The sequence below is a fragment of the Onychostruthus taczanowskii genome, unplaced genomic scaffold, assembly GCF_017590055.1.
Source record: "Onychostruthus taczanowskii isolate IOZ18803 unplaced genomic scaffold, ASM1759005v1 scaffold126, whole genome shotgun sequence".
Lineage (NCBI taxonomy): Eukaryota > Metazoa > Chordata > Aves > Passeriformes > Passeridae > Onychostruthus > Onychostruthus taczanowskii.
The window spans coordinates 755,912-782,980 of NW_024498418.1; the positions used below are offsets into that span (position 1 = coordinate 755,912).

Genomic DNA, 27,069 nt, shown 5'->3' on the forward strand with positions numbered 1-27,069 from the left:
AGGGGTTGAACTCGCTGATATCAGAGGCCTTTCCCAACCTAGCTGATTCTGTGGTGGGCCACGCACCCCGCTGCCGTGAGCTGGAAATGGCGCTAAAGGGGCAAAGCGCGCAGGGCGCCGCGCCCGCAGGGTCCCTCACGGCCGGGCCCGCGTTCCCCCGGCAACCGCGCGGTGCCGAGATGGCGGCGGGGCGGGGGGGCGGAAGATGGCGGCGGCCAGGGCGGCACCGCCGGGCGGGATCTATGGAAGGTCGGGCGGGATCTATGGAAGTGACGGGCGGGCTCTATGGCGGTGACCGCCGCGGCTGCGCACACGCGGCCCCTCCTCCGTCGGGCTGCGGGCGCTGCGGGTGCGAGCGGCACCGGCACCGGCACCGGCATGGGCGTGCATGTGGAGACCATCGCCCCCGGCGACGGTGAGCCGCGGCGAGCCCGCTCCCCCCCACCCCTGCTCCCTGCCCTCCCCGCGGGTCCCGGTGCCGGTCCCGGTGCCGCGGGGTGATGGCGCGTGTCTCCCCGCAGGGCGGACGTTCCCCAAGCGCGGCCAGACCTGCGTGGTGCACTACACGGGTGAGTGCGGGGCGAGCCCGGGAGCGGAGGGGCGGGAGGGTCGGACCGGCCCGGACATCGGGAGAGCGGGGCCTGCCGATCCCCCCGCCCCCGGCTGCCTGCAGGGACCCCGGGCGCGGCGGCTTGGATGGGCCGCGGCTCTCCGTGGGGAGGAGGGGGCTCCGGGCCGCCCCGGGGGCCTTTCCCGGGGGCGCGGATGAGCCCCGGGGGAGAGATGGAGGTCCTGTCGGTACCCCGTGGCCGTGGGGAGGTCCCGTTGTTCCCGTCTTTCCCGCAGCCTTTTCAATGAAGGGGCCTTTCCCATACGTATCCAGCCTTCTTTCTGGAGGTGCGCCGGGGAACGACCCAGAAGGGACCCGGGGTGCAGGCAGGGGCACCCCGGGTGGAGCCCTGGGGGTCCCAGGGCAGCCGAGACCCGTGGGCTGTGGGGCGGCCAGGCTCGGAGCCCTCATGGACTCCACGAGTCACCCCCCGGGAGCTTTTGGGGTCTGCTTCTTCAGAGTGGGGTCCGTCCTGCCATATCTCCCTGCAGGAGTGCAGTCCCCCTGCCCAGTCCTGCCCCAGTCCCTTCTCCCTTGTAGGGTGACACCAGGGGTACCCGTGGGGCCACCCCAGACCTGCATCCTGGGTTTTTTTGGGGGACCCCGGTGCCGGTTACCAGGTTGCTGTTGAGTGGTCGGGGTAGTGCTTTGATGAGGGGATGCCCCAAAGCCGGGGAGGGTAATGTCCTCCAGCAGCCTTCTGCAAGCTGGGGTGGGGGGGGAAGAAACCAACCTTGGGATCCCCAAAAATGCTTTGGGGATCACTCTGGGGGCTCTTGTCCCCCTGGGCTGCCTTTTGTACAGTGTTGGCTTATTGGCGTGGTAAAAACGAGTTAATGACTCATTTGTGACTGTTTTTGCTAATAACCAATTCCCCTTCCCGCTCCAGCGCTTTCCACCTCCCCTTGCTCCCCTTGGGGGGCTGGGGTTGCCCCTCTCTGCAGAACGGGGCCCGGCCTGCTGGGAGGGCTCGGCGGGCATCCAGCCCATCTGCTGCTCCTCCATCTCCCCCGTCCTTCCCGTTCCCTCGTCAGCAGGGAGAGGAAGCAGCTTGGTCTGCCCGGCCGGCCCGTTTCCTCCGCCGGTGGAAGAACAAAGAGAGGCTGGCAGGCAGTCAAGTGGCTCCCGGTGGGCCAGTCCTGCCGCCTGCCAGCCTTTCCGACTCCCAACCCTCCGGCTCCCTGCGCCGGCTCTCCCCTCCTGCGGCGCTGCTGGAGCTTGGCTGTTCTCCCCAGCCCCGTCCCCCACCCTGGCAGAGCTGTTTGGGGGTCACCAGCATCCTGTCCCCACGTCATGGTTCTTCAGGCAAAGTGCTACGTGGTGACTTGCTCACAACGGACCCTCCCCAGCAGCAGTGATCTGCTGCGCATGGGAGAGGTTGTCTAATTTATTTTATTTTGGTTTTTTTGTTATTATTGTCTCCATTTGTCCTTTATCCCCACCCCCGTTCTGTCTGCAGGCAGCTCCTGCCCCCCCGCCTCGGCAGGCAGCAGGAATCAAACACCTCCAGGCCCTGATGCCATTTCCCTGTGTCGGCAGCGCAGTTCCTGCAGCCGGCTCTGCCAGAGATGGGAGCGGGGCTTGGCTCATGGGAAACCTTACAAACCTATGATTCCCAGCCCGGTTGCAGCACTCACCGATCCCAGAGCAGCATCAGGGACGGTGGCAGAGTGCAGTGCTGGAGGTGCCGAGCTCCAGGACTCCTTCCAGAGCCCTGTGTTGGCTCCATCCCCAGCTGCCCTTTGCTCCCGTGCTGGGGAGATCCAGCCTGTGGTGTGCAGGAAGCAGCTCTCCCTGTGCTGGGTTATGGATGCACAGTGGTTTGGGTAAAAAACACTTGGAAAAAAAAGCAGTGATCCAAGTGTGAGGGACTGTGGGGAGCCACCGTGGTCAGCCAGCAGCTGATGCTGCTTCTGCCTGTGCCCAGGCTCCTGCACCATGGGGCATGGCCCTGCTGAGAGCATCCCAGAATGGACAGACAGCCCTGGTGTGGGAGGACAGTGCAGAGGAAAGAGATGGAGAGAAGACCAACCTCCTTGGAGATGCCAGTTGCTTATGCTGGGGTTGCAGAGATGGAAATGTATGGGGGGAGCTGGTGGAATTGAACCTGTTCCTCCTCCTTCCTTCCAGGTCTTGGGTCTTTTTGTGGAGAGCTTGTGCCGTGGGGTGTCCGAAAGAGCCTTTGATGTGAAGTCTGCTACGCAGGGCTCTTAAAGGGACTAAATCAAGGATAAAGTTCCCCGATGCGCCCAGTGTGTTCAGCACACTTTGCTTTGCTTGCAGCAGCTGGCATGGAATGGAACAGAGTGTGGAGTGGATCAGTGGGGAGACGATGCGGATGGGGGGCCAACAGAGCAAAGCCCCTCTGAGTCAGAGCAGGGAGCAGAGTGGGGCTGCGGGGCAGCTGGGGGTCCTGCAGTGCTCGTGCCAGGGGGACTGGCTGTGTGGGGACACTGTGGGCACCCCACTGTGCTTCAGGAGGGGAAATGGGGGCTGTAGTCATTCTGGGGAGTGCCAGGACTGGAACAAGTCTGACATGGATTGGCCAAATGGCTTTGCCTGCGTGGCAAAGCACACTCAGCATGTGGGGTCTCTGAGGGAGTTAGGCTCGGAGCAGAGATGGATGCTGGAGGAACCTGCCTTTTTCTGCAGCGGGATAGCACTGAGGGGACTGCTGTCCTCCCTAGCACCTGTGCACAGTCCCTGGGGCAGTGGTGCTCCCCCACCTGCTCTGGGTGCTGCCCTTGATGCTCTCCTGCTGCTCGGCAAACATCCTGTGGTCATGAGGTGTTTCCTCCCAAGGCGTGCGACTGCCGGTCCATGGCTTGTGGCAGCTGTGGGAGCTCAGCTCTGTCTCCTGCACACCCTTCCCTGCCTGCACGGGCGTCCTCTGTCCTGCCATGCCTCAAGAATGGTGGGCAGAGCCCTCTCCCCATCCAGCTGTGGGTGATAATGGGGTGGGCTTGAGTGATGGGGAGTGCTGGTGGAGGCAGGATTGAACCTCATCCAGGCATCCCTGCTCTGAGCAGAGGTTTGGAGCATGCTGGGTATTCCAGGGCTTCTGGGAAGGGTTTTCCATCCTGTCCCAGCTGGAGCAGAGGTGCCTGCCCCACTGCTCTGGTCTCTTCCTGCCTCTCCTTGGGAGGCTGGCTCTGTGCCAGAGCCCCTGGGCAATGGCCGTGCCAAGGATCAGCACCGAGGAGGGGATGGAGGGGGTGCGGGTGGGGCTCCGCAGCCCCGGCAGAACCCGACCCGGCAGGTTTGTCCCAGGGCTGACTCTGCCTGCTCCAGCACTGCTCTCCGCCGCCTCTGCCCGCCCAGGGGGGCCCGGAGCCAAGTCGCACGTTGCAGCCGGCGTCTCCCAGCTCCTGCCTGCCAAGTGTGGCAGAGACCTGGCAGGGCCACGCTGCCTGGCTGGGGCTGGGGCTGTGCTCCAGAGCCCCACTCCATCCCATGGCTGCTGCAGCCTCAGCTGTAGGGCTCTCTGTTCTTCCTCACTGTGATTCCCTGAGACCCCTTGGGGTCTGTAGACTGGCTGGGATCTCTGGGGGCTCAAATCCTTCTGGGTGGGAGCCAGGGCAAGTGGGTCTCCATAATCCACCTGCGTGAGCTCTGCCCTTCTTGCAGGACTGGGAGTGACAAGCACAGAGCCCTGTCAGGGGCTGGGATAAGCTGGCATGTGCCAGGGGCTGTCTGCTGCTGCTGGGGCTCTGCTGGGGTAGCTGCTTTTGCCAGAGGATGCTTTTCCTCCATAATAGCTTTAAGATCTCGTTATCTCCTTGCTCAGGGATGGCAGGGATGAGGAAATGGTTGCTCATACTTGTCCAGGGCTGGAGAATTCTCCCAGGAGGCTTGTGGGCAGAGGAAGTGCCTAAGATGAGGATGCAGTCTCTGAAGGATTGGAGCCTCTTTGTTTTTCCTGCTGGCATGATGGGGCAGCATTGCCAGGCTCCCACATATGACCTTCTCCATCCTGGTTCGGGAGAGCTGAGTGGTCGATCCCTCAGGCTGCTGCAACCAGCACAGTCCATCAGTCCCTCTCTTCTGCAGCCGGGGAGCTGCCAGCTCTGAAACACTTCCTGAGGCTGGATTGGGACAGGTGAGCTTGGCAGTGGAGTCGGGCAGTGCCATCCACTCCTGTCCAAGGTTGGCAGCATCTCCTGCACTGCTGCCGATGCCTCTGCATTCCCTGCTCAGGACATCGAACGCGATGCGCTTCTGCAGGCTGCAGATGCCCTGGGAGCATCCCAGTAGTCCCTGCTTGCTGTGACAAGCAGGGGGTTGTGCTGCGTGGCCCCTGGTGTTTTTCCTTGGTGGATGTCCAGGGAGAAGGGTGGCAGAGTGCTGTCCTCTCTGTCCCTCCTCAGCCACCTCGGCCCCTTGCTGCTCTGGAGGGCTCGGAGCCGAGTCGGGGTCAGCTGGGGCCGCAGCCAGGCAGCGCTGCTGGTGCCAGCCGGCGTGGGCTGCCCCTGTCCCTGCTGCCAGGCGGGAGCAAGGCCAGCGGACGGGAGCGAGGAGCAGTGCCAGGCGGGCTGGAAGCAGGTTCAGCAACAAGAGGTTTATCCTGGAAGGAGGAAATGAGAGAACTCCAGATTTACTATTCCAAAGTCCAGGGCTGCAGCGTGACTGGCTGAGCTGATGCTCAACGCGCTGGACAATGGATTTTTTCTGTCTGTTAAATTAAAAACTTAATTCTACTCCCTGAGAGGAGCCTACTGGTCTTGGTGCTTGTTGCCCTTGCAAATGTGATATATTTTCTCCCATTCCCTTCTTTCCATCCAACATTTCCCATCTCTGTGGCTGCTGGTCCCTGTGTGCCATTCCCTCTGGTCACTGTGCAAGCAGGGGCTGAGCTCCTCCATCACATGTTTTTCACAGACACATTTTCCCTTGCACACATGCCCTGGCAAAGGGAAGTCAATCTGCCCCGTGCCATCTCAAGGAAGTTCGGTTTTTTAAGACTGTATAGCAGTTTCCAGTTAGGATACCAGGATTTTCAGGCTGTTTTGGGAAGTGAAGAAGTGTTTTGGAAGAGTTTAATTTTGCTCTTATCAAGCAGGGTTTATTGTACAGGGCACTGGCTGTGTTAATGTAGAGCTGGAGCTGCCTTACAGGAGTTGACTGGTGGAGTTACTGCTCCTATAAGGCAGCGCCAGCTCCAAGATTCCCCAAGAAGGTCAGGCAGGGAGCAAGGGAGGGGAGGAAATTCCTCCTTAGCTCATCTTGGGGAGTTATATTTAGCTCTGGGGATATCAGCCTGGCTCAGCCCGTGCTGGGGAATGAGGGCTGTCCCAGGCACATGCACCCAGCACTTGGTGCTGCCTCTCCCCATCCTCATTCTCGGGTCTGGGAGGGATTTGGCTTAGATCAGCTGGGCACAGGCAGGGCTGGAGGCCAATCACGGCCTCCAGATGGGGCACTGGAGTGTCATCAGTGTTTTGCATGCCTGAAGATAGAAGCCTGGTTAGTGAGAGGTGTGTTTGCTGGTGGGATAGGAGGCACAAGGTCAGATCCTGCTGCCTGATGATAAATGGCAGTTGGTGGTGCTGCAAGGTGGGCAAGATTTTCTTCCCCTGTCCATCTGCTACCCTGCCTGCCAGTCCTTGGTCCTGGCCCAGAGGAGCACTTCTCTTTGGGCTGAAACAGTTAAGTGTCATCCTTCCCTGCCCTGGGATGGATGATGCCACAGGGGTTTCCCCTCCTGTACAGGTGTTTCCCAGGGAAAAGGAGGACAAGCTGAGACACATCTTTGACTCAGAGCCATGTGACTGTCACCTGCTCGGGCTGCCAGGTCACAGCATCTCACACTGGCGTGCGTGGCTCTGTCCCTGTATCACCATCTCCCTCTCTCTCCCCAGGTATGCTGGAGGATGGGAAGAAGTTTGATTCCTCCCGCGACAGGAACAAGCCGTTCAAGTTTGTGATGGGCAAGCAGGAGGTGATCCGTGGCTGGGAGGAAGGAGTCGCTCAGGTGCCTGGAGCTGCTCCGCCTCGCGCTCCCCGTGCCAGGCTGTGCCGCGCCGGGAGCTGCGGCGTGGGCAGGAATCAGTGTGCATGCAGCTCATTCCCTCTTTTATTATTTCTTTATTTTATTCCCCTGTTCCACCCCCTCAGCGCTGGGAGGTGTGGGTGTGAATATCACCTTCTGCATTGCCACCTGCCAGCTGGCAGGAATGGAGCCGGGCCAGGCCCCAGCAACACCTACGGCACGTCGGTGACTCAGCGGTGACATTTCTGCACTGAGTTAGCTCTGAAGGAGCACGGCGGGAGCGCTCCGGCCTCCCGGGCTCCGGAGCCCACGCGGAGGGAGGGCTGGTGGGCACAGCTCCGGGCTGTGATCCCACGCTGTGGGCACAGCACAGCTTCAGCTCCTGCCCGCCTGACACCGCTCACTCTGTGCCGTGCTGGCAACACAAGCACAAGGATGCTGATGGCTGGAGGGAATGGCCTGGCATTCCCTGCCTTCTCTTGTGTGAAGGGCATCTCGAGCCCTGCTCCTTTTCCAGCCCATGCTGCTTACCTTTTCTCTCTGACATTCTGTTTCTCTGCTTCGTGCAGCCTCGGTCTGTACTCTTGCCCAGTGTAGGGAAAACAGAGCGGACAGGTGTGTGTCCCTCCCCTGTCACTCACCTGGCAGTTGTGCCCATCTCCTGATGTCCCTGTGTTTCTGTCCCTGCCCCAGATGAGCGTTGGTCAGCGGGCAAAGATGACCATCTCCCCAGATTATGCCTACGGCTCCACTGGCCACCCAGGGATCATCCCACCAAACGCCACTCTAATTTTTGACGTGGAGCTCATGAAATTGGAATGACCCATCCCAGTACCCTGTCCTCGGGTAAGGAGGGGCAACTTCTGTCAGGGACTGTGTGGGTTGAGGACAGCTCAAGGCCCCTGTGTTTGATCTTGGGCTAGTGTGGGGAGGTGGGATGGAGGCAAGGGCGGGGGGAGTGGGCAGTAGTGGGGAATATGAGAAGGACAGGGCAGGTCTCTGGGTAAAAGTTGCTCTTGGGAGTCTGATGAGCTGGGGTTCTGATCACTACAGTGCTACAGGCAAAATTCCCAGCCTGGCAGAGCAGGTTCATGTCCTGGAGGTGTTGTAGTGCCAGTTCTTTGTGCCTTGGGTTCTGAGTGTTGTTGCTGCACCAAGGGGGCTCAGCTGCCACACCCTCTCCTGCCTCTCATGCTGCCTGGGCAAGGGGCTGATGGTGTGGGCAGGAGGCAGTGACTATGACCCAAGGGTTGGAGCATTTCTGCTATGGAGACAGGCTGAGAGCTGGAGTTGCTCAGCCTGGAGAAGAGAAGGCTCTGGGGACACCTTGGAGCACCTTCCAGAGCCTAAAGGGGCTCCAAGAGAGCTGGAGAGGGACTTTGCACAAGGGCCTGAAGTGACAGGGCAAGGCAGAACAGCTTCACACTGACAGAGGGCAAGGTTACATTAGCTATTAGGGAGAAGTTCTTCCCTGTGAGGCTGGAGGAGCCCTGGCACAGGCTGTCCAGAGAAATTATGGCTGTCCCATCCCTGGAAGTGTCCAAGGCCAGGTTGGATGGGGCTTTGAACAGCTAGACTAGTGGACAGTGTGCCTACCTGTGCCAGGAGGCTGAAGCAAGATGGGTCTTGATAGGAGGCTGAAGCAAGATAGGTCTCTCCTAACCCAGCCCATTCTGTGATTCTGTGGGGCTCTGCTCTGGGGTGTGGGGTCCCCATGGTGTGGGCAGGGTGGGACTGTGCCCCCCCTGTGATCAAGGCTTGACTGCTGCTGTGAGGGCCTGGTGTGGTTTGTGTGGAGGCTGCTGTGCCCTGGGCACATTCTCTCCTTGTCCAGCAGGCAGCTCTGTCACTCTGCCTCTCCTCTCTCCACACAGGTTTGGCACATGGAGGAATCCAGAATCTCAGCTTCAAGAAGAGTGCACATGACTTTGTACGGAGCTTTTCCTGATAGCCCACTACACTCATTGTATAACCTTACACCTTGATTGAATGCCTTTGGTCACTAAGCTTTGCGTCTGACTCTTCCTCCTTGTATCGTGTTTTTATGTCTTTTTAAACTATACACCGTAAACCTCAACTCTTTTTGGGTCAAGTTCTTAATCTTATTTTTGTTCCAGGTGTAGACTACGTTTTCCCAGTAGCACGCAGATGGGCTGACCTTAGATAGGAGTCATTTGAACAAAAGGAACCCTGTTAGTTACTCGTTTTGGTGCAGATTTATGGTGTTTCCAAACCAGAAATTGCTGCTGCTGCAAAAGCCATAGCAGAGTGAGGTTGTGCAGGCTGAAGGGATGCAGAGAGCAAGGTAGCACTAGGATTGTTTTATAGGAATTCTGCCTGGAGTGGGACAGCGAGGGAGCCTGGCCTTTCCCTGCTCCCTGGGGAGCATCACTGCAGGCATTGTGGGTTTGCTCTGGGAAAGGAGGGCTGCTCTGCCCCTGCTTCACCCTGCCAGACCACTTTTGGATTTAGGGAGTTGGGTTTCCACCAGAGCTCCACCACACCTTGAAAATCCCGTAGCATGGAGCTTTCTTTAAAGAAAAAGGAAAACTGGACAAAGGGAAGGTGCTGTCTGCAGGGGAGGTGGTGGGGGCTCAACTCAACACAAATGCCTCTGTCCTCCTTCTTCCCCGTGGAAAGGAACCATCAGCCCCCCGTTGTCCCTGCTCTGAGCACACCTGCCCATTCTCTCCTGCCACCTGATGCTGGTCATCGCCGCTTGCCTGGTCTCACAGGACGCATAGCTGTCCCCTGTGCCCCTCCCTCTGCCCTGCCCAGTCCGTTGGTAACAGAAATTCCCGCCGGTCACTTCCTTCTCCGCCGCACAAAGGTATCCAGTTTATTATCGCAATAAAAACGCTTTATGCTGGCTTTTCTCAGCCCTGTGTCCTGGAGGTTCTTCCCTCGCTCGTCTGTTGCTCAGCACAGCTGGGGCTGGGCTCAGGGGGTGCAGTGTGGGGTGCTGTGGGTGCTGCTCTGGGTTTTTGGGGTGCTGTGCCAGGCTCATGGGGTGCTTTGGGTGCAGTGCCAGGCTCGTGCAGTGCTGTGCCAGGGTTGTGCTGCTGTGCCTCAGTGTGAGGCTCAGGTGCTCTGGGAGCACAGTAGGGTGCCTGGGGCTCCTGTGCTCTGTGGGGAGATGATGGCGGCCTGCTGGAATTTGCATAATTAATTGCCTCACCATAACCTATTAAGCATTGCCCTCACAGCCTCGTGCCCTTGTGGCTGTGACTCAACCTGGACTGGATATGATAGATGGATGCATGTTCCCATGGTCCTTGCAGCTCCAGGATTTTTTTTTTTCCTTACACCTTTCTGGGTTTTTTTCAGTCCTTTTTGAAATCTGGACATGGCACATAGGGCACAGCACATCACCTGCTTTGGGCTTTGCTGCTGTGGGTGTTGTGTGTGTAGGACCTGCCCAGGCGCCACTGTGGGCCAGTGCCTTGTTCCTCTGCTGACAACCTTTGATCAGTGTGCCACAACTGATAACACAGCCACGATCAATAACACAGCCTGTCCCAGCTGCCAAGCAAAGTTTGTGTCCAATGGGTCCTGGAGGGAGCAGTGGCCCTGGGGCAGGAGCAGCTCAGCCATTGGGATGCATCTAGGAGCAGTGGTGCTTGCACAGGGCCGTGCAGGAATTAGCACTGCCCTTAATTGCTGCTCAATTAAGCAGAACCGGAGCTTGTGGGGCACCCTGCTCTGTCCTTAGCTGTGGCCGTTCCTGGGTGGAAGCTTGAGGCCAGTTTGTGTTTCTCTTCCTGCGAAGCTTTTTGCTTTAATTATTAACCAGTGCCAGGCAGTGCCATGGCTGGGGCTAAGCCAGGGCAGGGGGGAGGCTGAGGGAAGCCCCCTGCCCCTGGGCCCTCAGCCCCTGCTCAGCTCCTGAAGCATCCATGAGTGCAGGTGGGGTGTGAGTCCTTACAGCTGTGGTTTTATGGGGATGAGGGTTTCAGGGAATTAACAGACTCCAGGAAAAAATCCTCTGTGTCTGTGTAGGACTCTCTCTGCCACTGGTGCTGAGGCTGTTCTTGTCCTGGGCTGGTCAAGGCAGCTGGGCACCATCCAGCTAAAAATAACTCCAGTAAATAAAACACTTCCTCCTGGCCTGGCACGCTGCAGCGGAGCACAGGGAGCTGGGACGTGCCTGGCTGTGCCTCCACAGTAGGACTGGCTCTGTGCCAGGGAGATCTGGGCTGGTGCCACCGGGTCCAGGCCTGCCCGAGCACCCTCAGCATCCCCCTGCCCAGCCCCTGGGGACAGAGTGGCCCATGGCATCCTCCATGCCAACAGCAGAATGTCACCGCTGGCTGCTGGAGGGCTGGATCCCCCGGTGTCAGGGTGATGGCCCATGGCAGCAGGATGCCACGGCCGCCCCATGCTGAGCTCTGTGCTGGCTCAGTTTCTCCACCCGCAGCATGGGACTCCCACACCTGGCACGTGTCCCAGGTGACGTTGGGAAGGGTGTGGGACACGGGATCCTGGTCACGGCCGCGTCAGCCCCACGCGCCGGGGCAGCGAGGTGTCAGCGCAGCCACCCACGCAGGGGATCACGGTGGGCAGCCCCCTTCACCCCCCCAGCAGGGCTGAGGAGCCCAGGAAGGATAATGGGGGTGGGGGGCAGCCCAGTCAGGGGCCAAGCCACATGCTGGGGCTGGCAGGAGAGGTGATGCACTGGGGGGAGGGGAGGGCACCATGGGGGGGTACAGTCCCATCCCTGCTCCCCCAGGATGCCCAAACCTACAGAAAGCCATCCCAGTCCCCATTCCAATCCCTGTCCCACCCCTGCAGTGCCAGGGCTCTGTGCTTTGTTGGCTTCATCTTCCTCTTCCTCACCTGTGCCCTACCTAGCGGGGGTGCAATCAGCTGAGCCTGTCTGGCCCCTCCCTGGGCTGGGCCTGGCTATAAAACCCCGGAGCCAGGCAGAGGGTGGTGTCACAAGGATCTGGGAGCTGCTGGCAGGTGAGTCTGGGGTGCCAGGGTTGGACTTGGGAGCTCTTGTCTGTTGGAAGAGCTGGTTTCGCTGGGCTGCAGGTGGGATCCTGCCTGGTTCCCACAGGACTCAGAGCTGGGTCTGGATTTGGGACCTACCAATGAGTTTTGGATGATGCTTTTTGGGGCACAAGATGCCATTGAGTAGGTTTGGGAGGCACAGCCTTGGGCACAACAGGAGATGCAGAGGGGATTTATGGTGTGTACAAGGGCTGTTCCCATGGGACATCTCACTGCCGTGTCTGGGTAGTGCTGGAATGGCCCCACTGCTCAGCTGGGCATGGGGAGCAGAGGGGTCTGATGAGGGGCAGAGGGGCCATTCCCATGGGATATCCCCCTCCCCTGTCTGGGTGCTGTTGGGATGGCTCTGTGGGGCAGGTGGGCATGGGGAGCAGGATCTGCCCGGCACACAGCCATCCGTGTCCCAGCCACCAGGAAGTGGTGGTGGCCCTGGTGACATAGCCTTGAGTCACACTGGAGACTCCAGGTGACAGCCCATCTCCGGTACGGGCTGGGAGGGATGCTTGGAGAGAGGCAACCCAGTCCCTGAACTGCCCATCCCTGTCCCCAGACAGCAGCAGCGATGGCAACGCTCTACCCCTCCCTGGAGGACATGAAGGGCCACCAGGTCCTGCAGGTCAGTGCCAGCTCAGCAGTGTTACAGGGATGAGCAGACCCCAGTGAGTCCCTGTGCGGTCTCACCTCAGAGGGTCCCCAGGGTGGGGGGCACAGCACTGAGCACCCTGTTTCTTGGCAGGCACAGGCAGCAGCTGGGGTGAGGACCCCTGCCACCACAGTGGTCACAGAGAAGCCGAAGCTCACCTCGGGCACTGGTAAGGTGGGACATGATCAGCTCACCCTGTGCAGGGGTTGTCTGGGTGGGCAGTGATGCTCAATGGGGGAGGGGGGGGGGGCTCAGCTGAGACCCCTCCCACAACACAGTGGGTTGGGGATGGGATTTTGGGGTTTCTTTTTGCTGGCCCATGGTCCAAGGGGGCTTCTGGGATGGAGGGAGCCATGGCTGTGGGTTGGGGGCCCCAGGAGCTGAGACCACCCTTGGTATGTCCCTCAGAGCCTCCTGTGCTGTACCCCAACCTAGCCGAGCTGGAGAACTACATGGGGCTGGCGCTCTCCAGCGAGGAGATCCAGAAGAACCTGCGCACGGAGGACAGCACCGTAGGTGTCTGGGCTGGCAGCTCCCTGCCCCACGTGGCTCCCCATGCCAGAACGGGGGTCCCTCTGGTTCCTCATCCTGCCTGAGAAAGGGATGCATCACTCCCAAGGGCTGAAGTGCACAGGGCCCCGTGTCCCCCTGTCCCCACTGACCCCCAGCTCCCCCGCAGGCACTGACCCCCGCCGGGCCCTCCCCCGGCCAGCTGGTCGCCCCCCTGAGCGGGAACAGCGCGGGGCTGCGGCGGGCAGAGATCAAGCCGGGCGTGCGGGAGATCCACCTGTGCAAGGACGAGCGGGGCAAGACGGGGCTGCAGCTGAAGAACGTCGACCAGGTGAGGGGGTGGGCTGGCATGGGGCTGGGCACGGCATGGGACTGTGTCGTGGCATGATGTGACATGGCATAAGCATGACAGTAGAGCACAGCGTGACGTGGCAGTGTATCACAACACAGCAGCGTGTGGCATTAAATGTCACGGCGCGCCACAGCGCAGCAGGGTGCGGATGGCATGGCATGGCCACTGGTCCCTGTGCCACCACTCCACCGTGTCCCCAGGGCATCTTCGTGCAGCTGGTGAAGGCCAACTCGCCAGCAGCGCTGGTGGGGCTGCGCTTCGGGGACCAGGTGCTGCAGATCGACGGCAAGAACTGCGCGGGCTGGAGCAGCGACAAGGCACAGCGCGCGCTGAAGAAGGCGAACCCTGAAAAAATCGTCATGGTGGTGCGGGACAGGTGAGTGGGTGCTGGCACCGGCGGTGGTGGCAGTGCCGGTGGCAGCAGTGACGCTGCTCTCCCCGCAGGCCTTTCCAGCGCACCGTGACCGTGCACAAGGACAGCACCGGCCACATCGGCATCGTGGTGAAGAAGGGGAAGATTGTGTCGCTGGCCAAGGACAGCTCGGCCGCCCGCAACGGGCTCCTCACCCACCACTGCATCTGCGAGGTGAACGGCCAGAATGTCATCGGCATGAAGGTAGGGCTGTGCCCTGGGGGTGCAGGACGTGCCTGGGGAGTCCAGGATGTGACCAGAGAGTCCAGGAGGGAGGGGGATACTGAGCAAAGCTGGGCACTTCTGGACCCCCCTCTCTCTCCTGCAGGATAAGCAGCTCATGGAGGTGCTGGCAGGGGCTGGGAACGTGGTGACACTGACCATCATCCCCACCGTGATCTATGAGCACATGGTCAAACGGTGAGAATGTGGGGCTGCAAGGACCCCCACACCCCACAGGGACCCCTGGGCTCCCCCCACTGACCTCCCTTCCCTCTGCTCAGGCTCTCATCAGGGCTGGTGAAGTCATCCATGGACCACTCCATCCCTGACCTGTGACACCATCGCTGCTGTTCCGGGAGCTGATGCTGGAAGCCCAGAGGGCCAGCTGAGAGGACCCCACAGCACCTCCAAAGGAGCTATTCTAGCACAAAACCCCTTATTCCTTCAGCGTCTGGTGGCTGCTGGGTGGTTCCTCCTCTCCTCAGCAAGGATGGGGCAGATGTCCTGTACCAGGGTCCCACTGTCCCCGTGTCCCTGCTTGGGCCACCCCCTCAGGGCAGATGCCAAGGGCTGGCTCCAGCCGAAGCAGACACAGACCCAGCGACATTTATTACATCCACCACAGACAGCCAGTACAGGACAGGGGAAACAAGAAGAGGGGGGTTACAGCTTTTTCAGTTCTGTATTTAAAAAATATATTATATAGATTTGTCTTTCAAATATAGTCGTTACATTTATTTCTTGGCAAAGCTTTGGATAGCCTAACAGACGTGTACACAGATCCACAAACACATTGCACGAGAGGCGAATATCCCAGCTCCGCTTACATCTGCCCCGGCTGCCTGGACACTGCTGCTCCCCAAATCCTTCCCCCGGCACCTGGTGCTGTGCTGGTGGCAGAGTTCCTGTCCCCACTGCCCCCCAGCATGGGCAGAGCCGGCAGAAGGGGGATGCAGGGAAGTGTGGGGCACACAGGATGTGGCACATGCCCCTCTGGGGACCACTGGACACTGGCGTGTGGAGCATCACCGGCTGCCAGGGCACCTGGCTGGTGGCACCCACGGGTGGGGGAGTGGGCTTGGGTTGGGGTTGGGGGGAAACACTGTTAGTTCAAGTCACGAAGAAACCACAGACATTCGTGGGTGGGAGTGCGGCGCGCCCGGGGCAGCCCCAAGTCCCGCGCCCCAACAGCCCCGCTGAGCAATCCTTGCTGTCTTTGTGTTTCAACAACAAAAAAAAAAGGCATTTTTCCGGAGGCCGCCAGCAAAGCGGGGGTTTGGGTGGGCCGGGGCGGCAAAGGGCTTGGCTCTGCCTGCACGGCACTGCCCCACCCCAGCAAAGGCATCCGAGCTCCAGCACGTGGTGGGATCACCGGCAGCACGGCTGACAGAACCGCAGGAGCCCCCGGTCCCGCTCCCCGGCATACAGAGTCCCAACAGCCGGGCTTCAGTCTGTACCCAAAAAAAAGTGAATATAGTGCAAAGCAAAGGGAGGGAGAGCCCACGGCTTCCTCGGGGGGCTCCGTGCGTGAGCTGCAGCCCAGTTCCATCCCAGTGTGGGGAGGCATCTCCTAGGGAATGGGGGGCTGGCCCGAACCGCTCCGGAGCTGATCCCTGTGTCTGGACAGGAACCCCCCATCCCCCTGCCCACAGACAGACACTGCACCTGCAGCAAGGAACCGCTGCATCCCCAGCGCTCCACGCTGCCAGCGGCTCCTCGCCATCACCCGCCCGTGGCACGGCTGGGATAACCCCGCGACAAATAAAAAGCAATTGCGATGGAGGGACAGCCCCCGCGGCGGGTGCAGCCCCACAGCCCCCCGCAGCCAGAGGCACAGGCACGGGTGTCCATCGGCGGGGGGTGACGCTGGGTGCCAACACCCCTCTTCCAACAACAGTTCTTTCCCTCCTCGAGCAGCTGGGGGCGGGCAGCACACCTCGATGCACCCACAGACCCCTCGGCCCCTTCCCACCCGCCGGAGCCACGCCGGGGCTTTACAATCAGCAGTCGGGTCCGTGGGGGCGGGTGGAGGGCGTCGGAGGGGTCAGGGCTGGGCAGTGCCTCCGGGGCAGGGGCTGGCGACGGGGCGACAGCCCATCCTGCGGATGGAGTGCAGGGCGACGGTGCAGCAGCCCCGCAGCAGCGAGCTGATGTTGTAGATGGGCTGGCCCTGCCGCCGCTGCGAGCGGCACAGCCAGGCCACCGTGGGCACCGCCGGCACCACCACCGCCAGCAGATCCACGATGAAGTGGCGGCTCCAGTAGCTCTTGGAAGGGTTGGTCTCGCAGCCGGTCACCTCCATCAGCTCCTCCTCCGCCACGCAGGCGATGGCCACCGAGGGGCTGGCGCTGGGGGGCTGCCGCACCGCCGGGTTGCAGGGGACGCTCCCCTCGGCACTGGCAGCCGCGGCGTCGGGCTCGGCCACCATCAGGTCCGTGGTCCCGCTGGGATTGGCGAGCTCGGGGACGGGCATCGTGTCTTCCATTTCAGAGACCCAGGCGGAGGTGGGGCTGCCCAAGCTGCAAGCCTGGGACTTCATCACCTTCTCTAGGATGGTGTCCAGGTCGGGCTGGCAGGGCACGAAGTCCGTCTGGATGGCCCGCTCCTGCATGCAGCTGGCCTGCACCCCTGCCTCCGCGCTGCTCCGCAGTCCCAGCACCTTCTCGTAGGTGTTGCTGGGGGGCAGGCGGGTGCCGGGCTCACCCCCCACCTCCAGCGGGTCCGTGTGGCCCGGAGCCTCCTCCATCCCCACGAAGCCGCTGTCGGCACCCTCGTCCAGCGAGATGGTCTGCGAGCCCCCCACGTTGCGGTCCCCGGCTCCCTGGTCGCTCAGCTTGGTGTAGGTGGAGCTGCGGGTGAGGGACCGCGCCGGGGACCCCCCGGCCGACTCGCCGGCGCCCTCCTCCTTCAGCGCCCCGTTCTGTGCCACCTCCATGCTGTGCAGCAGCGTCTCCAGCTTCTTGTTCTGGATGTTAATGTCCACAAAATACTTCTGGAGGCCTTTGTCCTTCTCCAGTAAGTTGTTCTTCACTGTGTCGATGACCTGCTTCAGCTGCTTGATCTCCTTGCGAGCCTCTTTCAGCGCCAGCTGGGCCTCCACGCGGTGGCACTCCTCCTCGATCCAGTCCTCCTGCATCCGTGACAGCTGCGTCTTCAGGTCCTCGATCTCAGCATCCCTGCGGAGACGGGAGGGCACCACCGCGGCGCTGAGGGGGCTGCAGGGACAGCCCTGTCCTCTGTGCCCAGCACTGGGTTGCAACCAGATCACCCAGTAACATTCCCAACTGGGAACAAGGGATGGATCCAGTGGTTTAGGGACCCTCAGGAGTGATGCTCAGGGAGCCTCAGGAGCAATGTTCAGGGACCCCCAGGAGTGATGCTTAGGGACCCTCAGGAATGATGCTCAGGGAACCCAAGGATGGATGCTTTGGGACCCTCAGGAGTGATACTCAGGGACTCTCAGGATTTATGCTCAGGAACCCTCAGGACTGATGCTCAGGGCCCCCTGGCAGCACTGTTTGGAGCAGTGGGAGCTCAGGGATCCCTGCAAATGATGCTCAGCCTTCTCCCCGAGAGGCTGCAGTGCCCAGGTCTCCTGAGGGCTGCGTGGGGATGGGCAGGTGCCCCGGGCGCGCGCGTGGCAGCTGGCACGGCGGCGGGGCCGTGCCTAAGCCTGAGAGAGCAGATGGGGATTAGCCACCCTCTGACGCTGAAATTCAGCAAAACCATGGCAGGGACTTAAACAGGGCGAGGGGAGAACGCAGCCACTGCAGGTGGGACGTGGGGCTCTCCAGTCCCCAAATCTGCAGCTCCCAGGTGGGACGGGCAGCAGTGCCAGATCCCACATGCCAGCCATGCCATGGTACAGCTGTGACCTCAGTCCCTGGGCACGAGCACGAGGACAAGGTGCCATGCTGGGAACTGAGACTCCCAGAAGGACCAGTCCCAGACAGGAGCTGCCACAGTGGATGGCAATGGCTGGTGCTGGCACCCTTCCCAGGAGCTCACCTGTCCTGCAGGCGCTCCTGTGTGTCCTTCAGGCGAGCCTTCAGGTGCCGGATGCAGACCTCCTTCTGCTGCAGGGGAGTCAGGTACTGCTCCGGCGTCGGTGGCTTTATCCCATGGTTGTCACTGCAGAGGTTGTACTTGGACGAGCGCCTGCAGGGACACACATGTCACCCACTGCCAGTGCCAGGGTCAGCACAGGCTTGACCCAGGCCTGTTCTCGGGGTGCAGCCTTGTAATACATCCCAAAGGAGCCCTGAGAGCAGGAGGGGCAGAGTGGGTGCATGAGGGTGCTGTGCCCTGATGAGAGGGGCAGGGTGGGTGTCTTGTGTGCTGTGCCCTGGCAGGACAGACAGGGTGGGTGTCTTGTGTGCTGTGCCCTGGCAGGACAGACAGGGTGGGTGTCTTGTGTGCTGTGCCCTGGCAGAGGGTGCGTGCAGCTCCTGGACACACTGGTGCTGCTGTCAGGTGCTGAGTGCTCTGTGTGCTGGGGACTTTGCTGGGCCATGAGCAGAACCAGGGCCACCAAGGTCTCTGTGTGCCCAGAGCAACCTTCCTGGAAACAACTGATGTGGATGGAGACCCCAGGGTGGGATTGGCCCCACCAGAGATGGAGGCACAAGATGGGGAACGAAAGGGTTTGGGACAGAGCAGGTCTGGAGGTAGTGGCTGTCCTGCCCATGGGGAGCAAGCCAGGGAATCCAGCATCCGCTCTGGGCTGGGCCAGCAGCACATCTGGACCCTCCTTATGCCACCACTGGCACTGGGGCAGATGAAGTGACATTTCTGGCCCAAAGTCTGGGACAGTGCAGAGAGCAGGGGCTGGCCAGGGACAGGGCTCCCCAAGCTGGGAGGCACGTGGAGAGCTGGGAACAGCACGAGTGGCTCTGGCATGGCAGTGGGAGAACCAAACTCCCTATGAATGGAAAGGAGGCATCCCAAAGCCCCCCTGCATGGTGTCCATCAGCCCAGCAGCCTTTAGCCATGTCCAGAAGCATTGTGTGAGAAGCATCCATGCCTTGGAATGCCCCATGGCAGCAGGAAGGCCACAGCCCCAGCCGCAGCACGCGTGGGACCTGCTCACCATGTCACCCTCGAGCCCCTCAGATCCTCCCAGAATGATTCCAGCTCTGGGGGCTGGCACGGGGCAGGGTTCAGGCAGGTGATGAGCAGTGCACCACGGGCTGCTGTGCCTGCAGGGCTGGGGCTGGCACCCACGCCACAGCTCCGTGCTGGCTGTTTGTGCCCCGAACACACCCCGAGCTCCCCGCTGAGAAGCCAGGGGGCCACCAGCTCTTGCCAAACCTTTGCCGGGCAGCACAAGGGGATGGAAGCGAAGCTCTTGCCCTCGTGCCTTTGGTCTGGAAGGATCCGGGTGCTCCTTGGAATGCGGGAGCGGCGGGAGGGAGCGCGCAGCGTGCAAGCCACAGCCACAGCAGGACGGAGGGAAGAGGACGGGGGATCCCTGCGTGGCAGGCGGGGGGACAGGGAGGGAGACGACACAACAACAGCGGCGGAGAGGTTTGGAGGAGGAGGGTAGTGAGGGTCTCTAAAGACACACCAGCAGCTCCGGCAGCTCCGGCTCCCCCGGCCACCAAGCGCACAGCCTCGCTCCAGCGGCCCCTGCGCTCCTGTCCCCGCTGGGACCGGCACCGGCAGCACGGGGAACTGCTCCCCCTGCCCGGGGGCACCCAGCAGCCGCCCTGGGGCCACGGGTGATGGGTTACCTTGGGGTGGGGCTGCTGTCGCTGCCCTTGCAGGAGCCAGAATTGCTGCTGCTGCTCAGCGAGGAGGTGCCGTAGGTGTCCCTCCCGGGGGGCGAGGGGCGCCTGGAGGCAGGGAGAAGAGGCTGTGTCTCAGGCCGAGTGGCTGAGGGCGCTGAAGACTTAAAGAAGGAGGCAAAGCCACTCCGTCCATAAACCCCGCGACTGCCAACCACCACACCGAGAACACACAAGACAAAAGGACAAAACAAACAGCAGGGATCAAAATTGCACGGACATGGCGACGGGCACAAAGGCAGGACTGGGGGGGATGTCCACCCGCTCCCCCTTCCCTGGCGTGGCAGCCCATGGATGCTGGCACAGCATCCTCACACCCTGAGGACCCTGGGAGCCCCTGGGATCCCCTTGGAAGCCCCATAAGAGTCCCCTGGGAGCATGATCCCAGCATGGCTCGAGCCACATCTGCCAGAGCATCACCTAGACGCGGGCAGCTCTGCCTCTTCTCCCTGCGCACGCCGGGCCTGCACCTCCATAACGGCAGTCCAGGTCATGGAGACATTGGCAGGGGAATAAATGTTTTTCCCTCTTTTTCTCTCTTTACCATTCAGCTCAAGGAGACATTTTCCAAGGGCTAACATACCTCCCAGTTTCATTGCCCCAACCCAGTGCTCTCCACCACTGCCTGCCTTCGCCTGGACGGACGGAGGGGTCGGTCCTGGCTGTGGCACAGACGGACAGAGGGACAGGGCGTGCAGCACTCGGGGAGCTGCATGCACGGACAGGGAAGTGCTGTGCAGCGGGCAGTGCCATGCAAACCCCCGAAAGCTGGGCTGGGGGTTCGTGCTGCGAAGTGGCAGCTGGTGGTGGAGGTGTGGGGATCGTGGGGATCGTCTCATCCCGGCTGCAGGCGCTGCTGTCCAGTCCCGAGGCCAGAGGCTGAAGCATATTCACCTTCGTGATCCTGTGGACGCGCGTCTGCTCCCCGGCACGGACATGGCCACAGTGCCACGGCTCCTGGGCACAGGGAACTGCAGGCAAAGGAACAGAGAGAGCAGGTGAAGGCAGGAAAATGGCCCTGAATGAGATGGGGCCCCTGTGGGGTGAGCCCTGGCGCCAGGGCATCAGTATAGTCCCCAGGGCCACCAGTACAGGGACTGATGAGGACAACACGCCCTGAACATCTGGGCTGTGCTTCCCACTTGTCTCCCATAGCACAGAAATGCCAGAATGCTGCATGCCTGTGCTCCCACCAGGATCCTGTGAGCAAGGGTATTCTTAATTTAAAAGGCAGATCAGAAGCAGAGCAGATGCCTGCCCATGGTCTGCAGCCCCTTTCCCATCATGGGACAAACTGCCCCCTGCTCCCAGATCCCCATCCCTGTCAGTAAGCAGGGTAATGCCACAGGGACACAGAGTGCCTGCAGTGGGGGCATTACTGGGGGCAGAGATGGTACAAGGGCTCTGACCCAGCCATGGTGCTCCCCGGGCAGGCAGCTCTCCCTGCAGTGGGCTTCGTGCCTGCTTTTCCTTAATTAAGTGCAAATCCCCCATTCAGCAGTGAAATCAGGTGAGGAAGAACAGATCCCTGCATGATGAGGCAGCAGCTGCTAATCCCTAGGGAAACACAGAGCCCGCTTTCCTGTAAATAAATAGGCCAGATCCAGAGGCTTGCAGCACCTCGGGCACACGCAGGATGTGAGGGAGTGAGGGAAGCATCTGCTCAGCACCCGCATCCTGCCCAGCACCCCATGGCACCGCTGGGATCCCCACTGTGCTCCCAGACTGCCAGAGAGTGCCAGGGATGGGGGCAGCACGGGGAGCCCCCCATCCCCAGACCTATTCACAATGCCAGCATTTATCTCAGATTTTGGCAGAGCCATGCAGGAGATGGGACCTGCCAACAGACAATGGATGGGTGACAGGAAACACTCCATGCTGCTGGCCCTGCTCCAGGGGAGCGCGAGGAGTGGGACAACAGGGGAGGCAGAACAGGAAGGGGGCACATCCAGCTCACCCCAGGGCAGCTTTCTACATTTGCAACCCCAGGTTATTGTTTTTCCAGGATACCTCAAAGCCCACACTGGCCAGCCCAGGTCCCTCCTCTGCCCAGGATTTGCTGCTCCCTGATCTCCAAACCAGGCACCAAAAATCCCAGAGCACTGGTGCAGTGAAGTCCCAAGCCCCAGCAGGCACAGCGCCCCATGACAGAGGGGTGCCAGCACCCCGGGGACACTGCAAGAAGGATTTGGGGATCCTGCTGCTCCCACCTGGGATGGATTTGCCTGGAGATGACCTGGGCAGGGGAAGGCAGTGTTCTGTCCTGCTGGATCACTGCTCCCAAGTGGGCAGCAAGCTCTGCTACTGCAGCAGCGTGAATCAGCATCCACCAAGAGCCGTGCGTGGCCTCAGGCTGGCAGGAGCATCCTCCAGGATTCTCTGTCACCCTCCAGCAGCACCTCATGGGCTGCAGCACAGCTCTCGAGCAGGGATGTAGGGAGATTTGAGAGGGGTGATTCCTCACCCTCTCCCTGCAGTCCAGTGGTATCTGGTATAATCCCAGGGGTGCCCAGCATCAGCTCAGCTGTACCTGCATCTTCCCCACTCATGTCAAGGTCACCCTCATGCCACAGTGCTCTGTGCTGGGGTCCCTCTGTGCCCCACTGACAGCAGCAAGTGCCAGCACTGCAGATGGCACGTGTGAGCCCAGCACATGGGGCTCCTGAGAGCACCCCACACCACACCCCAGGCACCTGCTGCCAGCATCACAGCCCTGTGGGGCTCTGTGGGGACACCTGGATTTGGCCTCAAGTCTGGGGAACTCATTTCCTCCTCCTCTTCCCACTGCTGCAGACTTGCCTAGTGCCCACACCAAGGCTTAATGCCTCCCACAGCACACAGGGTGTCTAGAATTTAATCAGTGATAATAAATTGTCATTATTCCCAAAGGAACATTGGGTCACTTCAGTCTCCTCAGAAGCCTCACTGTGCCCAGAAGCTGCCCAGGACAGGCAGGGTGGGCAGATTCAGCACCAAAGCTGAACACACACCTTCCCACATGATATGTGGCTACTAAAGGCAGAGGAAATTACAGATCTGCACTCAGAATTACCCCCTCAGATGGACCAGGATGAGCAGTTGCAGCACCAATGGAGCCCCACCAGGAAAGCAAGGGGAAATCCAGGATTAACCCTGGTCTGGTGGGTGGCATCCCTGCCTGTAGCAGGGGGTTAAAAAGAGAATGGTTTGGGTTGGAAGGGACCTTGAAGACCATCTCATTCCAACCCCCTGCCATGGGCAGGGACACCTTCCACTATCCCAGGTTGCTCCAAGTCCTGTCCAACCTGGCCTTGAACATTTCCAACGATGGGGGATCCACAGCTTCTCTGGGAAACCTGTGCCAGGGCCTCACCATCCTCACAGGGAAGAATTTTTTCCAAACATCCCATCTAACCCTGCCCTCTGGCAGTGGGAAGCCATTCCCTGTACCCTGCCACTCCATGTCCTAGTCCAAAGTCTCTTTCCAGCTCTCTTGGAACCCCTTTAGACAGTGGAAGAGGCTCTGAAGGTCTCATCAGAGCCTCCTCTTCTCTACCAGCTCTCAGCTGTCTCCACAGCAGGGGCGGTCAGGGCAATTCATGGACCAAGACCAAGGTGACTTGGGGGGCACTGGCTTGTCCCCACAGTGGGGGAGCAGCAGGACCCTGCTCAGCACAGCACCCCCGTGTCTGCCCTTCCTACCTGGGAGTGCCAGCAGGGGCCAGGGTCTGACACTCCCAATTACACCAGATCCAGAGACTGCCCTGCACACCACCTGGTGTGGATGTGCAGGGTGCCCACCCGGGGTCCAGCACCCTGCACATCCCCTGAAATGCACCTTGAGGCCTGAGCAGGGTGGACACTGCCCACTGCAAAGACCAGCAGGTTTCTGGTGCTGCTGACACCAAAACTCCCTGTGAGGCTCCAGCACACGTGGAGCAGAAGGGCAGAGCTTTTACAAAAAACAGCACAAACCAGGGTTTGTTCCATGCAGTGGAATTAGCCTGGAGAATTCCTGATAAATAAAAGCAATGGGCCTTGCTAAGGAAACAGCTGGAGCTACAGCATGAGAAAGAGGATCCAGAGCTGGGATGCAGAATCACGGCCAGTCCCCCACACTGCCACTGTCCCAGGGGAGTGACACCACAGGACTCATCTTCTGGTGGGTGCCCAGCTCCTGCTGAGCTACTGATCACACTGTGACAGTGACGGATGGCAGAGCAGTGACAGAGTGGGGGCTCACCCTGGTGCCCCAGAGGAAGATTTCCTCAGGCTCAGCTGGAACACTGCCCCACAGAGATGCTTCTTTGCCTCAAATCCTGCCACTTCCCCATTCCTTGCTGGATCCCCTGGCTGTGCCAGTGATGGAAAAAGCAGGCTGGGCAGGTATGGCCCTTCCTAGATGCTTCCACATGGGAAACAGGGACACAGGACTCTGGAGAGACCCTCATCACTGGCTCAGTGAAGCCTCCAATGGTTCCTCAGCTTGTTCCTCTGAGGGTTTCATGGCTGCAGGCTCAAGAGTTTGCTCCCAACAGCTTCCAAAGCTCAGCTTCTGTGGGATCCAGAGGGATCCAGCTGCTGCCAGCTCACCCCATCCCCACAGGGAACATGAGAGAAGGTGTGAGAGCCTGCAGCTCACTGCCAGTGTCAGCCCTCAGCACAACACTGCTGTGCCAGCAGCTGCCACATTTCCCTGGATTTCTCGCTCACTGCTTCCTTTGTCCAGGCTCCCATCATCCTGCCTGCTGCTGGATTCCTGTGTTTCCCTTGGCACATCCTGTGTGAGGAATCTTTGGCAATGGTGGCACAGAGCCCCAGCGTCTGAGAGCAGCTTCACCCACTGCAGAGACCTGGGAGAGGAGCCGTGGTGTCCCCATGGGTCCCCGGGGGGACCTTCAGCCTCCCAGGATGAGCAAGATTAAAAGCAGAGGGAACATGGAGAAGGAAACCACAGCTTTGTATTTCCAGGGGACAAAAAGGGCTCCCAAAGTCCTACCCTGCCTCCCTGACATCGGTTCTGCTTTTCTAAACTCTAAAAATAAGCACAAAAAAAATAAGCTGGATGTGGCCAACAAGCAGCAGCTGATGTGGGGCAGAGCCCTTGTTCCTGGACAGTGGCAAGGCCAGGACTGCTTGCACTGGAAAAGGGATTGGGATACAGCTGGGTCAAATGGGAAAGAGCAGGATCCAGCAGCCAGGGCTGGCAGGAGTCCTGGTGCAGGAAGGGGTCAGCACTGGGACCACCACCTGGGCAGCTGGGGGCAAACATCCATGAGAACTATGTTCTCCTCCTGCCACGGGGGATTTTTGGGATACAGGGATTGTTTTGCTTTTGCTCCAAGAAGATTACAAGGATGTGGCAATATCTCCAGAGGCTGGAAGCCTCTGCTCCAGTGTAGATGGGTTCATCCCAAAGCTTCACCTGGGTCCCAGGCAGAGGGAAATAATGGAATCACAGACCCATTTAGGTAGGAAAATACCTTTAATACCTTCAAATCCAACTGCTAACCCAGCACTGCCCAAGCCACCGCTAAATCCAGCTCAGGGCAGAGCCGAGTGCTCGGGGCACAAGCAGAGACAAACCCCATGGGGTGTTTATGCAACACCACCAGAAAAATCAATGTTGCTAAGAGTGCCTGTATCCCATTCCAAAAGGCAGGAGCATCTCCTTTTATTCTCCTGTTTGTTATAAAACGCTGAGTTGACATCCAGAGATTACAGGAAAACAGACACCATTTGGAAAGCTCGGGTTATGCAGCTCATCACTTTTCCAGCTGACCTGGCTGCAACTCCAAATGGGGAGGTGGCAATTCCCAGCCCTCATCAACTGAAAATAAGGTGCTTGACCAGAAGGTGAAGGCTGGGCTCTCGCTGGGGACTCTGAAGCCAAAGGGAAATGGGAAAAGAGCTCCATGACAAGTGCTGTAGCAGCATGACAGCAGGAGTGGGACACTCAGGATGCAGACCCTGTGGTCTCACCCCGGGCCAGGAAGGTCAGCAGGATGGGATGGAGGTGACATCCCACTGCACAGCCCATCCTGCAGAGGTGCTCTGGCAGGAGCCGAGCTGAGCTGTGTGAAGCAGAAGGAACAGCCCACTCCTTCGAGATACAAAGGCAAAAAACCTGGAAGACAAACCCAGCTTCCAGTGCAACAGCTCCGCCTCCCCTCCGTGCCTCGGCGCGGCGGAAGCAGGTCTCCCCTAAGCACCATCCACCTTGAGCGAGGGCTGGGAATGACGGCGGTGCCGGGGGATTAGCCCTGCTCTCCACACCGCTGGAATGGCCTACTTTAACCACACACCACATCTCCTGCCTCAGCCCGCTGCAGCTCCTCCGAGATGGGAGCGTGGGCACTGCCCCTCTGACCCCCACCCTGCGACCCCCGGACACCAGGATTTGCATCGCCTGGCACACGGTCACAGCACAACGCGCCTGTTGCCCAGAGAGGGTGGGAACACTGGGATTTTATAAGCAGAACAGGCAGCCAGCAGTGGGTTTCTGTGCGACAGCCACAGCGCTGACCTTGTGGGGAGGAGAGAACAGAGCACCCGGCTCATCAACCCGCTGGGGTGTTCCTGTGTCCCTTCAGAGACGGAGCACGAAGCCATTAAATAATAAAATGTCAACTGCAGAGCAGCCCCAGCTTCTGCAATACCCCATGGTGCCGGAGACACTTTGGGATGCTGCATGAGCAGATATGGGGCTTGTGCTTGAAGGGAGAGTCTGGTGCATGAGATGTGGGTTTGGGGCGTGCAAGGAGGGTTCGGGGTGTGCAGGGATGGTCTGGTGCACGTGATGTGGGTCTGATCCATGTGCCATGGGGTTGGTGCTTGCAGGGAGGGTCTGGTGCATGAGATGTGGGTCTGGGGTGTCCAGTGAGGGTCTGGTGCATGAGATGTGGGTCTGGGGTGTCCAGTGAGGGTCTGGTGCATGAAATATGGGTCTGGGGTGTCCAGTGAGGGTCTGGTACTTAGAGTGAGGGTCTGCTGCTTGCAGGGAGGGTCTGGTGCAATGAGATATGGGTCTGGTGTGGTGTGGGACTGGGGATGCAGGGAGGGTCCGGTGTATGTAATGTGGGTCTGGGGTGTGCAGGGAGGGTCTGGTGCACGTGAAGTGGGTCAGGTGCATGAGATGTGGGTCTGGCGAGTGCAGTGCAGGTCTGGTGAGTGCAATGCGTGCCTGATGCTGCTGTTTGGGTCTAGTGCATGTCACATGCGTCCAGGGCTGTGAAGCAGGACCGGTGGGTGTGGTGGGGGTCCAGGTGGCTTTGCAGTGTGGGTCAGGGTACATAAGACACGGGTCTGGTAAGTCAGGCATGGGTGCAGTGGGTGCCGTGGGGGTCCAGCGCATGCCGTGGGCTCTGCTGCAGCAGTACGGGTCTGGTGTGTGCCGCGGGGGTCTGGCACACGCAATGCGGGTGTGCTGCGGGCCCGATGCGTGACCCGCCCCGAGCACCCTGTGCCCCGGGAACCCCCCCTCTCCCGCCCCCCACCCCCGATGCGGAGCGGCGCTGGCAGACCCGGCTGCGCCCCCCCGCCTCCCCCCCCCC

The 27,069-nt window shown here is 60.3% G+C and overlaps 3 protein-coding genes across 9 annotated transcripts in view; 2 read left to right on the plus strand and 1 right to left on the minus strand.

The window, feature by feature from the left end:
* Nucleotides 1-279: 279 nt before the first annotated feature.
* FKBP1A (FKBP prolyl isomerase 1A) lies at nucleotides 280-9,478 on the plus strand. The gene is made up of 5 exons (XM_041396147.1): nucleotides 280-415; nucleotides 522-569; nucleotides 6,469-6,581; nucleotides 7,293-7,445; nucleotides 8,474-9,478. The coding sequence occupies exons 1-4, from the start codon at nucleotides 286-288 to the stop codon at nucleotides 7,419-7,421; spliced, it is 420 nt and encodes a 139-aa protein (XP_041252081.1). The 5' UTR covers nucleotides 280-285; the 3' UTR covers nucleotides 7,422-7,445; nucleotides 8,474-9,478.
* Nucleotides 9,479-9,584: 106 nt separating this feature from the next.
* On the plus strand, nucleotides 9,585-14,330 carry SDCBP2 (syndecan binding protein 2). The gene is made up of 8 exons (XM_041396168.1): nucleotides 9,585-12,228; nucleotides 12,349-12,424; nucleotides 12,664-12,767; nucleotides 12,935-13,096; nucleotides 13,318-13,493; nucleotides 13,562-13,733; nucleotides 13,858-13,949; nucleotides 14,033-14,330. Exons 1-8 carry the CDS (start codon nucleotides 12,175-12,177, stop codon nucleotides 14,085-14,087), a joined length of 891 nt encoding a protein of 296 aa, XP_041252102.1. The 5' UTR covers nucleotides 9,585-12,174; the 3' UTR covers nucleotides 14,088-14,330.
* Nucleotides 14,331-14,414: 84 nt separating this feature from the next.
* Nucleotides 14,415-27,069, minus strand: part of SNPH (syntaphilin) — a 13,650-nt gene continuing 995 nt past the window's right edge. For 3 of the 7 annotated variants that reach the window (XM_041396164.1, XM_041396167.1, XM_041396166.1), the window contains 4 exons: nucleotides 20,432-20,508; nucleotides 19,484-19,684; nucleotides 17,760-17,909; nucleotides 14,415-16,927 (listed from right to left, as the gene is read on the minus strand). In XM_041396164.1, the coding sequence (XP_041252098.1) occupies nucleotides 15,796-16,927; nucleotides 17,760-17,909; nucleotides 19,484-19,684; nucleotides 20,432-20,508 (1,560 nt within the window). In that variant the 3' untranslated portion in view covers nucleotides 14,415-15,795. Of the gene's footprint in view, nucleotides 16,928-17,759; nucleotides 17,910-19,483; nucleotides 19,685-20,120; nucleotides 20,509-27,069 lie in introns of all 7 variants that reach the window. The other 4 variants (XM_041396163.1, XM_041396161.1, XM_041396165.1 and 1 more) reach the window with 3 other exon arrangements.

Excerpts from the sequence above, each read along its gene's own strand:
- FKBP1A (XM_041396147.1), top strand. The coding sequence starts at position 286 with ATGGCGGTGACCGCCGCGGCTGCGCACACGCGGCCCCTCCTCCGTCGG. Across the intron at positions 416-521 it reads GACCATCGCCCCCGGCGACG|GGCGGACGTTCCCCAAGCGC; the intron begins GTGAGCCGCGGC and ends GTCTCCCCGCAG. Across the intron at positions 6,582-7,292 it reads GGGAGGAAGGAGTCGCTCAG|ATGAGCGTTGGTCAGCGGGC; the intron begins GTGCCTGGAGCT and ends TCCCTGCCCCAG.
- SDCBP2 (XM_041396168.1), top strand. The coding sequence starts at position 12,175 with ATGGCAACGCTCTACCCCTCCCTGGAGGACATGAAGGGCCACCAGGTC. Across the intron at positions 12,768-12,934 it reads TGCGCACGGAGGACAGCACC|GCACTGACCCCCGCCGGGCC; the intron begins GTAGGTGTCTGG and ends GCTCCCCCGCAG. Across the intron at positions 13,494-13,561 it reads GTCATGGTGGTGCGGGACAG|GCCTTTCCAGCGCACCGTGA; the intron begins GTGAGTGGGTGC and ends CTCTCCCCGCAG.